Below are 13524 nucleotides of genomic sequence, written 5' to 3'. Positions count from 1 at the left end.
ACATGCTTGACAAAATAAATAAATTAATAAAATAAATAAAACCTCTATACTTACTGGATCCCCTCCAGAGGCAAATGAAATGGACTGCATATGATGATTTGCAATAATCTGGGAAGGAAAAAAGAAGAAATCTGTGAAGTCCATGTATAGCTTAACCAGAAACGATTGGAAAAATATCTCTGCAAAGCTCATCATATTCAGAATTCATAAATTCTGCTTACAGACCACCGGAGGTAGTCCGATAGAAGCACCCAAAAGCAGAGAAAAAAGACCAAATGCTCAGAACAGATAAATTCCTCCAACAGCCATATATCCCCAGCTTCTGGCTATTGTATGAAACGCAAAGTCTCCATCTGCACACCCCTGAAAGATCCTATAGAGATGCATATAATCCCTGGCCCGAAAGTTGAAGACTTGTGGCCTACAGTTCCCAGAATTCCCCTGGCTGAGGAATTCTGGGAGTTGAAGGCCACAAGTCTTAAAGTTGCCAAGGTTGGAGACTCCCCTGGGTTAAGACACTGGACTAAAAACGAAGAGAAATGAGTTTTAGTGCCACCTGAGGCACAAAGCCAGGTGGTTAACCTTGGGCCAGTCACTGTCTGTCAGCCCTAGGAAACAGACAATGGCAAATCACTTCTGAAAAGCCTTGTCCCAAAACTGCAGGGACCAGTTCAGATAGTTGCCAGGAGTCAACATTGACTCAAAGATAGGGAAAAAAAACCAAATTAACTTTGTTAGGGTATTGCAATAGAGTGCATTCAAAAGCAAAATGATTCATGACAAGTTATAGCAAAACATTAGATCTGCAGCCCATGCTTCTTGGATCAGAGCCTGAAGGACCAACCCTACCTACCTGCTGGCTGTCAGTGTTCAATAAAGTAAGACTGGTTGTTGAGATGGTCAGTTTTATATGTGTGCCAGAAAACTGAAGATTGCTTTTGCCAAGCACAGGAGAAAGAAATTTAGCCGGAGGCTGTAAAGACAAGCAGAATGTTGATTTCTTATTTCATATGTCACCTAACAGAAGTCAATGGTTTCATTTTTTTTTTTTATTTGATTTATATGCCGCCCTTCTCCGGAGACTCAGGGAGGCTTACAATGCGCTAAGCAATAGCCTTCATCCTTTTGTATATTTATACAAAGTCAGCTTATTGCCCCCACAAACTGGGTCCTCAATTTACCTACCTTAGAAAGGATGGAAGGCTGAGTCAACCTTGAGCCTTGGCGAGATTCGAACCTGCAGTAATTGCAGGCAGCTGTTCTTAATAACAGGGTGCTTTAGACCACTGCACTACCAAGGCTCTTTGCCAGATGTTTGCTACAAGGTTCCTACCAGAAGTGTCGTGGGACACCTTAAGTCTGTGATGGCGAACCTATGGCATGCGTGCCACAGGTGGCACACAGAGCCCTCTCTGCTGGCACACAAGCCGTCACCCAGCTTAGTTCCACCCCGCATGTGCACACGCCTCCCGCTGGCCAGCTGATTTTCAGGTCTCTGCCACGCATGTGTGGGGCGTGTGCAGGAAACACGTGCACATGCCTGGAGGGTGGGGCAGGGGTGAAATGCTCCCGGTTCGGCCCAATTCAGCCGAACCAGTAGCTATGACAGCTGGTGGTTCGGAGAACCGGTAGCGATGGCAGCTCGAGGCTCCGCCCTAAGACTCATCCCTAAGACATGCAGATATATTTTATATATGTTGATGGTTCAAGGAAAAGGTAAACCTCTTAAGGCCCAGAGGGAGTTTTTTTCCTTCAAAGAAGCTACTTGGCCCGTCAAAGATAGATTTACCTTCCGTTTTTTGGTGTTCCCATGTATTCCTGGCACAGCTTCACACAGACGACTTATTGCTTCCCTGGAAAAACAAAAAATGGAAAAAGGATTTACATCGAAAACGGGGGAGAGAGAAACTATCCATGAAGGATCCATGCAGCATTAAATAGAACTTCAGATTCGCCTTTCTTTCTGAGATTTAAATTATTTGTGGTCTTAGGATAATACTGTCAGCACTTCAAGCTGCATTTACTCTAGTGATGACATAAGAAGGAGAAGCGGAGGCGTCTGGAAAGGGACGTTTGATTTTTCACCTACTTATTTTCCCTGGAGATAATATCCCCTAGGAGATGGGATGGGAAGGGGGAAATTCCTTTGAACTGGAGCAGTAGATTAGGGGTAGAGGGACTTGGAAGATGGCCAATGAGTGCAGAGGAGTGGGGAAAGGAAAGGGAGGGTTTTGGGTCAGGAAGTCAGTGTTGGCTACAATGGAGTCGGAGTTAGAATGTCGTGCTTAATAAATGGGAGTTTTTCATCAAAGACTTTGTTTGAAATGCAATTTATTTGAGACGACCTCGAAACCTGACAAATACTTTGTATGTTTGGAGCCAGTGGGGCACATGGCCGTCACTAATCAAGTGCCTTGTTTTGCTTCATTAGGGGTTTTCTCCACTATTGATGTTGCATAGCCTTCCCCAGCCTGGTGCTTCCAGATGTTCTGGACCATCTTTTCTCTAAGAGCTGAAAGCCTCAATATAGACAACACTTCTTCCAATTCTGCCCCCAAATCATCCTAGAAGGTAGGTTTGGATGAGAAAGGAACAGTAACTGGCCGAGGGTTAGTTATCAGCTACCTATCTGCCATCTATTTATCTGCAATCTAGCCATTCATTCCCATCCATCCATCCATTCAATCCCATCAACCCACCCACCCATCCATCCCCATTCAACCATCTCTACCCACCTACCTCATCCATCCATACCCACCCCCACCCATCATTGATCCAATCAATCCCATCAACCCACCCATCCCCATCCATCCATCTCTACCCATCTACCCTACCCATCTATCCTATCCATCCATCCATCCCCATCAACCCACCCACCCATCCCCATCCATCCATCCATCCATCCAATCCCATCAACCCACCCATCCACCCACCCATCCATCTCTACCCATCTACCCTATCCATCCATCCATCCCCATCCATCCAATCCCATCAACCCACCCACCCATCCATCCATCCATCCCCAACCATCCATCAATCCAACCCCATCAACCCACCTATCCATCCATCCCCATCCATCCAATCCCATCAACCCACCCACCCATCCATCCATCCCCACCCATCCATCAATCCAACCCCATCAACCCACCTATCCATCCATCCCCATTCAACCTCTCTACCCATCTACCTCATCCATCCATCCATACCTACCCACCCACCCACCTATCATCCATCTAATCCCATCAACCCATCCACCCATCCATCCCCACACACCAATCCCCATCCATCTATCCATCTTTGGTTTTGTAATGGTATGGGGGATGGGAGATAGGAGGCAGAGCCTAAGAATGGACAATGGTCTGACCAAAGAAATTTGAGTCTGAAGGAGAAGAGGTGACAAAAGTGTCTCCAAAGAGACCTTCCTTCCTTTTGGGCAACATAAAAGTGAAGGAAAGGAGGGATGCGTTCAGAAAGGTAAGATTCTATTAATGTAAACCTCCAGAATAGAGCGGAGGTGGCATAGTGGTTAGAGTGCAGTACTACAGGCTACTTCAGCTGACTGGTAGCTGCAGTTTGGCAGTTCGAATCTCACCATTCTCAAGGTTGACTCAGCCTTCCGTCCTTCCGAGGTGGGTAAAATGAGGACCCAGATTGTTGGGGGCAATACGCTGAGTATGTAAACCGCTTAGAGAGGGCTGTAAAAGCACTATGAAGCGATATATAAGTTTAAGTGCTATTGCTAAGTGGGAAAGAAGGAAGGAAGGAAGGAAGGAAGGAAGGAAGGAAGGAAGGAAGGAAGGAAGGAAGGAAGGGAGGGAGGGAGGGAGGGCATGGTGATGCAGTGGTTACAATGCAGCATTGCAGGCTAAATCTGCCGACTGCCAGCAGTTCGATCCTGAATGGCTCAAGGTTGACTCAGCCTTCCATCCTTCTGAGGTGGGTAAAATGAGGACCCAGATTGTTGGGGGCAATAGGCTGACTCTGTAAACCGCTTAGAGAGGGCTGTAAAAGCACTGTGAAGCGGTATATAAGTCTAAGTGCTATTGCTATTGCTAAAATAAGGGTAGAGCTAGCACTCCAGTACTCCTTATCTGGATGACCTCACTAGGCTAATAGGTTTAAACACTGAATATATTTTACTACAGCTTTGAAAGCAGGATTATATCCTTGCTTTTTTTTTTTTTAAATGATGCAATTATATGGATTTTATTATTACACTGCCGCCATCTCTCGGGTGCTCTTAGGAAAATAGCAGGATGTAAATAAATGCATTCATTGCAATGGAGCTCAGCTTCACTCCCATCCCATAAACAGCTAATGAGAGAAAAAAGCCTTGCCAGATTCCTCAGCAATTAAATTGGCCTTTATTAAGGTTGTGTTTTTTTTTTTAAACCCTTTATGAAACCCACCCAGGAGCCCAGGAGTGAATGGAACAGAGAGGCTGAATGAAATAAGGGGAACGTGGAGGCAACCAACATTTGGCAAAGGATGAATACTCCGTTGCTTCCTCCAGAACCCACTGGGTAGAATGAGTAAGGCCCAAGCAACCCCATAACAAGGATTCTCATTCTTGAGAGGAGAAAAATATCAGAATTTTGGGAACTGCTATCCCGCACGGTAATTTTCCACTCGCAGGGTTTTAAAAAAATGGCTCCCAAATGGTTCTCACTATTGTCCAACAGAACATTGCTTTTCCAATAGAACATTGCTCGCTAAACACTAAAGGATCTTTGTTGCTGTTGTGTTGTTGTTCAGTCACTAAGTCGTGCCTAAAACTCTCTGTGACCCCATGGGCCATAGCATGCTGGGCCACTCTGTTCTCCACTGTCTCCTGGAGTTTGTCCAAATTGCATCAACATTATCAGACCATCCTATCCGCTGCCGTCCCCTTCTCCTTTCGCCTTCAATCTTTCCCAACATCAGTGTCTTTCCCAAGGAGTCCTCCCTTTTCATTTTGTGACCCAAGTATTTGAGCTTCAGCTTCAAACTGAAGACACTCCCCAGTCATCCGACTCCAGGTGCCAGGGCAATGTGTCCTTGACTCTCTGAGAAAGGAATGTTATTTTGACCACATATCATCTATACTCTATGCAATCCCCCCTCCCATTTTCCCACAGAAGAAGATGTGGCAGTCCTGAAGGCCCAGACGTAAAATATGGCTTCCAGGATTTACAGGATCTGTCCTTCCAAGGAACAATCAAGGTTGATTTCCTTCAGAATTGATTGAATTTGATCTCCGCGTAGTCCAAGGGACTCTCAAGAGCCTTCCCCAACAGCACAATTCTACAGCATCAAAGAATCTTTACCCCTGACCAACTCATGGTCTGTTGGATAGATGGAACTCACGCACTGTACTAAATTAAAGACAGCGTCATTCCATAGACAACTATTAGGTGGATTCACCCAACGTGTAAAAGAATTAAGCATAGGTTACAAATTATATGGGAAACACACAGCAGCCTTAACAACCACTAAAAACTCCCACCTAAGTTCAACAGTGCAGAAGGGTTTCCAGAGAGAACTCAAAAATGGAAATCAAGATGGCGGCTACGACTACATGATTAAAGTCTCACCACTTTCTTACATGGGAGACATGCAAAATAAATTACATGCGGCAGAGTTGACTAGCTGTCAGGATTCCAACGAATGCCCTAATTAACTCATGAGCCTAGAGCCAAGTTTGAAAAGAAATCCAGTTCTTTATTAGGAGCAACATGTTCGCAGCTACCCAAGTGTAGTCAACTCTGCTGCACGTAATTTACCGGCGGGGTGGGTGTGGCTAGGTGGTCATGTGACTGGGTGGGTATGGCCAACTCAGTGTCACTCCCATTGAGGGGCACCTCGCTGGCCTCTACTCACCCCTCTCCTCCCAGACCCTCCTCGCCTGCCCGCCCGGGCTCCTTAGGGTCCCAACAGGAAGCAGTTGTTGGAGCTAAGCAGCCACCACGAGAAAGAGTTGGCAAAACAGCTCAGTTCAAATTGGATCTGACCGAGAAGGAGGCTCAGCAGAAGCACCTCACTGAGGACTAGGAGCATAGGCTTTCCAAGCAGAGGGAAGACCTGCGGGAGTGCAAGGCCAGGTACCGGCGTCTGGAGGCTCAGTGGGCTGAGATGGTCAGCCAGTTCCAGGCTATGATGCAGTCCCACTGGAATGAGTCCCTCCAGCTCTTCGCCACCAGTGGCACTTCCCTCCAGCCTTCGCCCAAAGCCCCACACCAGGAGGCTGAAGCAGACCCCAAGTCAGAATTTCTCCCCCCCCCGACCCGCACAAAAAGACCCCGAAGGGGGAAAATTCTCTGCAGCAACAAAACATTCATTGCACGCAGTGGTGGGATTCAGCCAATTCGCACCACTTCGGGAGAACCGGTTGTTAACTTTCTGAGCAGTTTGGCAAACTGGTTGTTGGAAGAAATCATTAGGGCAGAGAACCGGTTGTTAAATTACTTGAATCACACCACTGATTGCACGTATCCAGCCCAGGGGCTGTAGGACCCCTAATTTAGTGCAAGATAAAAAATGCAAATAATTTTTCTGCGGATCACCAAAATTTTCTCGTGGACCACCAGTGGTCCACGGACCACCAGCTGGTGACCGCTGCTCTAGAACAAGGGGTCTCCAAACTTGGCCACTGTAAGACTTGTGGGCTTCAACTCCCAGAATTCGGGAAGTTGAAAATGACAAGTTTTAAAGTTGCCAAATTTGGAGAAACCTGCTTTAGAAGATACCAGGCTGGGGAAAAAGAATTCTAGTCTGCATTTGAGGAATCGGTACCCCCTTTGTCCCAAAACACCAAAAAGTCATTGGATAACTCTTGGGTATCATGGAATTTCTGCTCCCACAATGCCTCCTCCTCCCCTCCTTCCAGGATTGTGTGCCTCTAGACAGAGGAGAGTCCAGCATTGTTCCCTGGAGGAGAAGCAACTCGGGAACAACACTGCTTTACTTTGTTTATTGTTTTGCCAAGTTCAGTGGAGAGCAAAGTACGTGGGCTGATGTCAAGGAATAAGAATCCCCTTGAAGTTGGGCTTTTAAACCTCAGAAGTCCTGCCTTTTTACCCGCAGAACAGAAAGGGATTGTACGCAATAACAAAGTTGAATGTTTAGCCATTGAGACAAAGCTGTCTGACCGAATCGGTTCTGCAATTTCAGAAGCCTCCTATCTCAAGTGATGTTCTCTGGCTGTTTCCAAGGCTTAGACCTGGGTTCACACATCAGTATCAAGCCAAGATTGGGAGTCTCTCATCAAGCCTGATGGGGATTGTTTTCGGCTTTTGTGAACCTGGGCACTGCGGTTGGACCACAACCAAAGGTTTAATCGACAACTGTTCGTTAAAACATCTTTTGTATCAGTGGTGAAATCCAAATTTTTTTACTACCAGTTCTGTGAGCTTGGTGGGTGTGGTGTGGCTTGGTCGGCGGGGCTTGGTGGGCATGGCAGGGGAAGGATACTGCAAAATCCCCATTCCCTCCTCATTCCTGGGGAAAGGATATTGCAAAATCTCCATTCCCACCCCACTCTGGAGCCAGCCAGAGGTAGTATTTGCTGGTTCTCTGAACTACTCAAAATTTCCTCTACCGGCTCTACGAACTACTCGAAATTTCCGCTACCAGTTCTCCAGAACCTGTCAGTACCTGCTGGATTTCATCCCTGTTCTGTATGCAATTTGTAAACCCAACTTATGTGTATAGTTTAGCAAATGTTCGGAACGCAGCCATTTTGGTGTGAAAGCTATGTTTTATGGTTTAGTGCAGGGGTGTCAAAACTCAAGGCCAGGGAGCCAGAGATGGCCAGCAGGATGCTTAGATCTGGCCTGCCTTGGAAACAGTGAAGGACCGGCTCATGGTATCTCTGCCAGCGAAAATGGAGCTCGGGAGCTCGTTTTCACTGGCAGAGTGCTCGGGCCACCACAGGCACCCCCAACACGAATGACGTCAAGTGGCTATGCTCACCTTGGCCACACAGCTCCCCCTCCCCCCCGGTGAGGTCAAAAATAACCCTGATGCGGCCCTCAATAAAATTGAGTTTGACACCCCAGGTTTAGTGAGTAATTGACGCTCTGTTGTGTTGTCTTCAATCCCCTATTGATACTTCAGTCGAAGTTATAAAATCATGAGTAAAAATTGCAAGGTTACCATAGCACATTATGGTTTCACGTGATGTTCAAACCCAGTCTTCATATAATATTCCCCAGGTTCTCATTTGACCACACAGAGGGACCCCTGCCAAACAGACAGAGGATATTTACTGCAGAAACAGGGCTAACTGTTTTAATATAATCCCACACAACAGGATGCCCTCGTTTAACTCCGGAAAAGGCAGGCTGCCTACTAAGGCTTGTATCTCGGCTAAAACCCAAAGCACGTGGGTTTGTGTTTTGATTGTTCCGATTCCCCTTTTTTGGGAAACGTGTAAATTAAAACTTTACAAAAGTGTTTTAAAAATGGGGAAAGTAGCTTGAAACATTTTCATTCTAGCTTGCTTCTGAGTGTTATAGTTGTAGATCAGGGGTGTCAAAGCTTGGTTTCATTGAGGGCCACATCAGGGTTGTGTTTGACCTCGGGGGGAGGGGGTGGAGTGGGCGTGGCCAGGGTGGGCATGGCCAGCTCAATGTCACTCATGTCGGGGGCACCTATGGTGGCCCGAGCGCTCTGCCAGAGAAAACGGACTCCCGAGCTCTGTTTTCGGCTGTGATGACCTCCTGCAACTCTCTGCCAGCAAAAACGGAGCTCAGGAGGGCCACTCGCGGCCCTCCCGAGCTCCGTTTTCACTGGCAGAGGCACTGCGGGCCGGTCTTTTGCTGCTTCCAGGGCAGCCCTGCAGGCCAGATCTAAGTACCCTGTGAGCCGGATCCGGCCCCCAGACCTTGAGTTTGACACCCCTGTTTAACAAAAGTCTCCTAAGAAATATGGAACATTTGGATGTTCTTCTGAGGAAGATGCAGTGAGCCCCCCATTACTCTTCTTCTCCTTTTATAAAAACTCTGAATGGAGAGTTGCTCCCTCAGATGCCTAGGAGTGAACTGGCCTGCAGCAATCACATAATAACTTCTTCCATACATCATGCTTGGCTACCCAACCATTATACATTGGGAACTGTGGCTTATGCTTTAACAGAAGGCACGTACCTAGCCCCTATGATTTATAATAACTGTTATAGCCTAACAGGTTATACAAACACAGCCAATTCTAGTCCCATAAATCACATGGCATAGTCTGATACTCGAAACCCTTCCAATTCATTCATGAAGTGGTTGTCCGTAATACAGTTGGATTATGGTACAAACACAGCCCTTGCCTGCATGGCTCTATGATGGATTTCAAATGTCACATCTTTATTGTCTGTGCACAACATATGTACAATGAGATCGGTTGAGCTCCCTCAATGCACCCCCCACAACACAATACAACTCACAGTGAAGACAGAAAATCCCTAACCCAATAAATCATATTAATAAAACACCCAGTCCTATTGTACCAGTATGGATAATTGGACATGGGATCCAAGCACATACAGAAGTTACAGCCTCTAGATGCCTCCCATCCTATGAAATATTCTATCTGATCCAATGTCTTCAGGAGATTGGGTGAAAGAGCCATTCCACTGCACTTTCTAAGGTCCAGGCAGAAAATATTTCAGTGTGCATGCTGATATCCTGTTAAACAAGTGGTACATGTAGGAGGAAGACAGGCAGAGACAGGGGTTGGAGTCAAGAGAGGAACCAGCCTCCAGTCTGTACGTTCCCACAAAGGTCTAAACCCAATCCCCCTTGAATTCCATTGACGCTTATCTAGGGCCAATTTAGTGTTGACCATTAGTTGACTAGATCCTTATGCATAAAGCATGAGGAACGAATCAGCTTAACTGGAATTTGATGTAGGGCCTCAATTCTTCATGCCTGACAGTGACAAAATCTTTGGATAGGGCACTTCCTTTGCCAGATCGGAGCAAATGTATAGCTAAGGAAAATGGAGGTGGGTGGCAAAATACAAAATTATTTTTGTCTTTTGAGACAGGTAAGACGGTGCCTGGTTATTAAAAGAAGCTTTTGCATTAAAAGCGGAAACTCGAGCAAAGATATTTAAAAAGGAATTGTTAAAAGCTTGTGCTGTTTAAAGCTTCTGCTTTACACCGTTTTAATGCAGCCTTAATGGAATGCTCTGTTTCAGAGATGGAAGCATTTGATGGCTACAATTCACTTGGGCATATCATTAAGCTGTTTTAAACAGTGAAATATCAAACTCTTAAATAAACACGGCGCATCCTTCTCCACAGCATTAAAATCCCGCAATACTGGGAAGCAAAAACAAATCGTTGCTTGTGCATTAAAGACTTAACTCCCCATAATTTAGAACGCTTCTAACGCCTTATTCTGCATACATGGCGCAATATAGCACAGGTGGAAAATATTCCTTTGACGAGCACTACACAAACAATCAGTTGAAAGCCATAAGATGGGTAGGGTTCAAGAAAACGCCCTGTATAAGAGCTACGGAACATATTACTATCTTCGGTGGATTTGTCCAGCTGCAAAAAAATTCTGGGCTAAGATTAAGAAATGGTTAGAGAAAATCATAGAGCAACCTATGAACGGAAAACCAGAGACATTCTTATTAGGGATATTTACTGAAAAATACACCAAAGAAATAAAATATTTGATTTTACATATTATAATAGCTGCCTGTATATCATATGCACAAAATTGGAAAAGGGAAAATATACCAACAGAAGAAGAATTGATTTAAAAAATTCTAGAATGTGCCGAGATGGATAAATTAACAAAAGAGTTCAAAGAAAAGGAAGATACGGAATATTATATAATCTGGCACAAATGGTATAAGTGGTTAGAGACTAGAAATAATGGATAATAAAAATAGGGGTGAAATATGAAAATGGAAAGAATGAATATGGCAATGTATAGAATGTAAAAAATCAATATGATTGTTAAGAAATACAATGTAATTAAAAGAGAAAGGGACAAGAAGAAAATGGAATAGTATAAAGGGAAACGGGGGAGAATGTAAATATTAGAAGAGGACCACCACGAAATATCTGTTAAAAGAGTGTGTGTGTGTGTGTGTGTGTGTGTGTGTGTGTGTGTGTGTGTGTGTATAGTGTGTTTTGTATTTATCATATTGTGTTATAATAAAAATAAAAATTTTAATAACAACAAAAAAAAGAAAATGCCCTGTTAGCAAGTTGTAGCTGTTATTATCTCGACAAAAGGAGAGAAAATGAAGATTTGACCAAAAAGAATGACTTCTGCTAACCAAATCAAATGAATGGAATCAAATGAAAGCAATCCATCTTTAATTTTTTTTCCTTGTTTCTATCCTATCTTGTTTCTATCTTGTTTACTTTCTTACTCCCTCAAGCTTTCTGCACATCCGGTTTCTGATTTAACGTTGCACAGTTCTAGCTATCTTGGTTTATTCAGCAAATTGTGGTCAAGACACACTATGGTTGAGCGATGAAGCAACTCAGCCAATTGAATCATGCAGGCATGCCATGAAACACAACAGCAACTTCAAGCAATGCTGAGTGTAATAAGGAAACAACTTAGTCACTCAGCTTTCTGTAATGTCAAATGTTCCCTTTGCCAGTACATAATTCAAGGAAATTCAGAAAGTTCTCCAGATGAGATCTCAACACAATATAGTTTTTGCTTAAAGAGCCCTTGGGCGACTATGAGTTGTCTTGACTGCTTCCTGCTGCGGTTTTGAAATATTCATGTGGCAGACACGATATTAACAATGACCAGTATATTCGTGAAATAATTTCCAGCCTCGGGCTCTTTGCTGGCTGCTGAGTTGAAGTCTGAAACCGGGGGGCACCGGAATATGACATTTACTTAATGCCAACTATCAAATCCCAATCTCCCTCTGATAGCAATTCAGTCACTGGGTATGGAGATGAAACAGGGGACATGCCAGAATGATAAAATAAACAGGCTAGGCTAGATTTTCAAATTCTCACGCAAAGAATGTTTTGAAATTCTTTGCATTAAAAGCCAAGCCAACTGGATGGCCTGCTGTTTCTCAAAACTTTAGCTTTGAACCACCCCTAGTGACAGAACCTCGATTTATGACTGTCATCGAGACTGATGTTGGTTCTGCATCATCCCCATGGACGAGAACTTGAATGCGGAGCTTGGCTTACAACTATTGGAATGAATACTATTGTTAGTATAGGTAAAGGTTCCCCTCGCATATATGTGCTAGTCGTTCCCGACTCTAGGGGGCGGTGCTCATCTCTGTTTCAAAGCCAAAGAGCCAGCGCTGTCCGAAGACGTCTCCGTGGTCATGTGACTGGCATGACTCAACGCCAAAGGCGCATGGAACACTGTTACCTTCCCACCAAAGGCGGTCCTATTTTTCTACTTGCATTTTTTCAGTGCTTTTGAACTGCTCAGTTGGCAGAAGCTGGGACAAGTCACAGGAGCTCACCCCATTACGCGGCACTAGGGATTCGAACCGTTGAACTGCCAACCTTTCGATCGACAAGCTCAGCATCTTAGCCACTGAACTACCGCATCCCATACTATTGTTAGTAGTGTTTCAGTAACTGCTTGTAATTTGTTGGGCAACTTTAAAGCCAGATATTTTTTTGGGGCAGGTGGATACATCTGCAGTTAAAATCCGCCCCATGTAATATGCTGTTCATTGGAGCTTCTGTCTTTGGTAGTGATTCTATATACAGTATATGTCCTGCTTCAGAAAAACTGGGTAATGCATCATTTATGTGGCTAACTATTAGATATTTATTAGCCTGAACTGAGTTAAGGACAGAGATGGTGTTTTATTTATATTATCTGTCGTGCTACTGATAAATTGAAAATTAGTTTCTGAAAGCTGCTTTTTCAGCCCAAGAGCAGCTTAATAAAACATGAGATGCAGTTATAATTAAACTAACATGTTTTATGTAAAACGAAAACAACTGATTACATTCTTAACAGGGATTTTTTTAATATAATGTGTTAGTCCAATGCAGGGCCCAGACTGGGGCTAAATTTGTGAAGGTCCTAAGAAAAAGGAAAACATTGAATGGATGTTTTTCCTCTGTAGGAGTTTTTACTGGTTGAGGGTTTTTTAAAGCAGCAGGTGTGTTTGTGTGTGTATTCATTATATATTGATTTTTAATTGTTATATCCCTGCTTGAGGATTGAATTGTTAATGAAAAGTTAGGAGTTATATGTAGATACATAAATAAATATAAATACTTATATACCGGAATAAATTTTTCCTCCAGCTTTCCGCCAAGGAGTATTTTATTGATTTTCTCCCTGGATTATCTACTACTGTATTGTAATGCATTTCTGTACAGAGTATTATGAATGAGTCTTATCTGTTTTTCCAATGTTTTTGTCATTCAAAACATTGGAAAAACCTCAAGCAGGGATATAACAATTAAAAAGCAATATATAATGAATACACACACACAAACACACCTGCTGCTTTAAAAAACCCTCAACCAGTAAAAAAAATCCTACAGAGGAAAAACATCCATTCAAAGTGATCAATAGCAAA

General features: G+C 44.0%; 1 protein-coding gene across 1 annotated transcript in view; it reads right to left on the bottom strand.

The window, feature by feature from the left end:
- The window catches only part of SHC4 (SHC adaptor protein 4), a 44200-nt gene that overhangs the window by 14168 nt on the left and 16508 nt on the right, over nucleotides 1-13524 (bottom strand). The window contains exons 3-5 of the mRNA XM_070953660.1: nucleotides 1790-1853; nucleotides 854-973; nucleotides 55-108 (exon numbers count right to left, since the gene is read on the bottom strand). Of these exons, the coding sequence (XP_070809761.1) occupies nucleotides 55-108; nucleotides 854-973; nucleotides 1790-1853 (238 nt within the window). The remainder of the gene's footprint in view (nucleotides 1-54; nucleotides 109-853; nucleotides 974-1789; nucleotides 1854-13524) is intronic.

This window comes from Pituophis catenifer, unplaced genomic scaffold (genome assembly GCF_029215685.1).
Source record: "Pituophis catenifer annectens isolate HBS135680 unplaced genomic scaffold, rPitCat1.0.hap2 SCAF_14, whole genome shotgun sequence".
NCBI classification, from domain to species: Eukaryota; Metazoa; Chordata; class Lepidosauria; order Squamata; family Colubridae; genus Pituophis; species Pituophis catenifer.
This window is presented reverse-complemented; position numbering and strand designations above follow the sequence as displayed.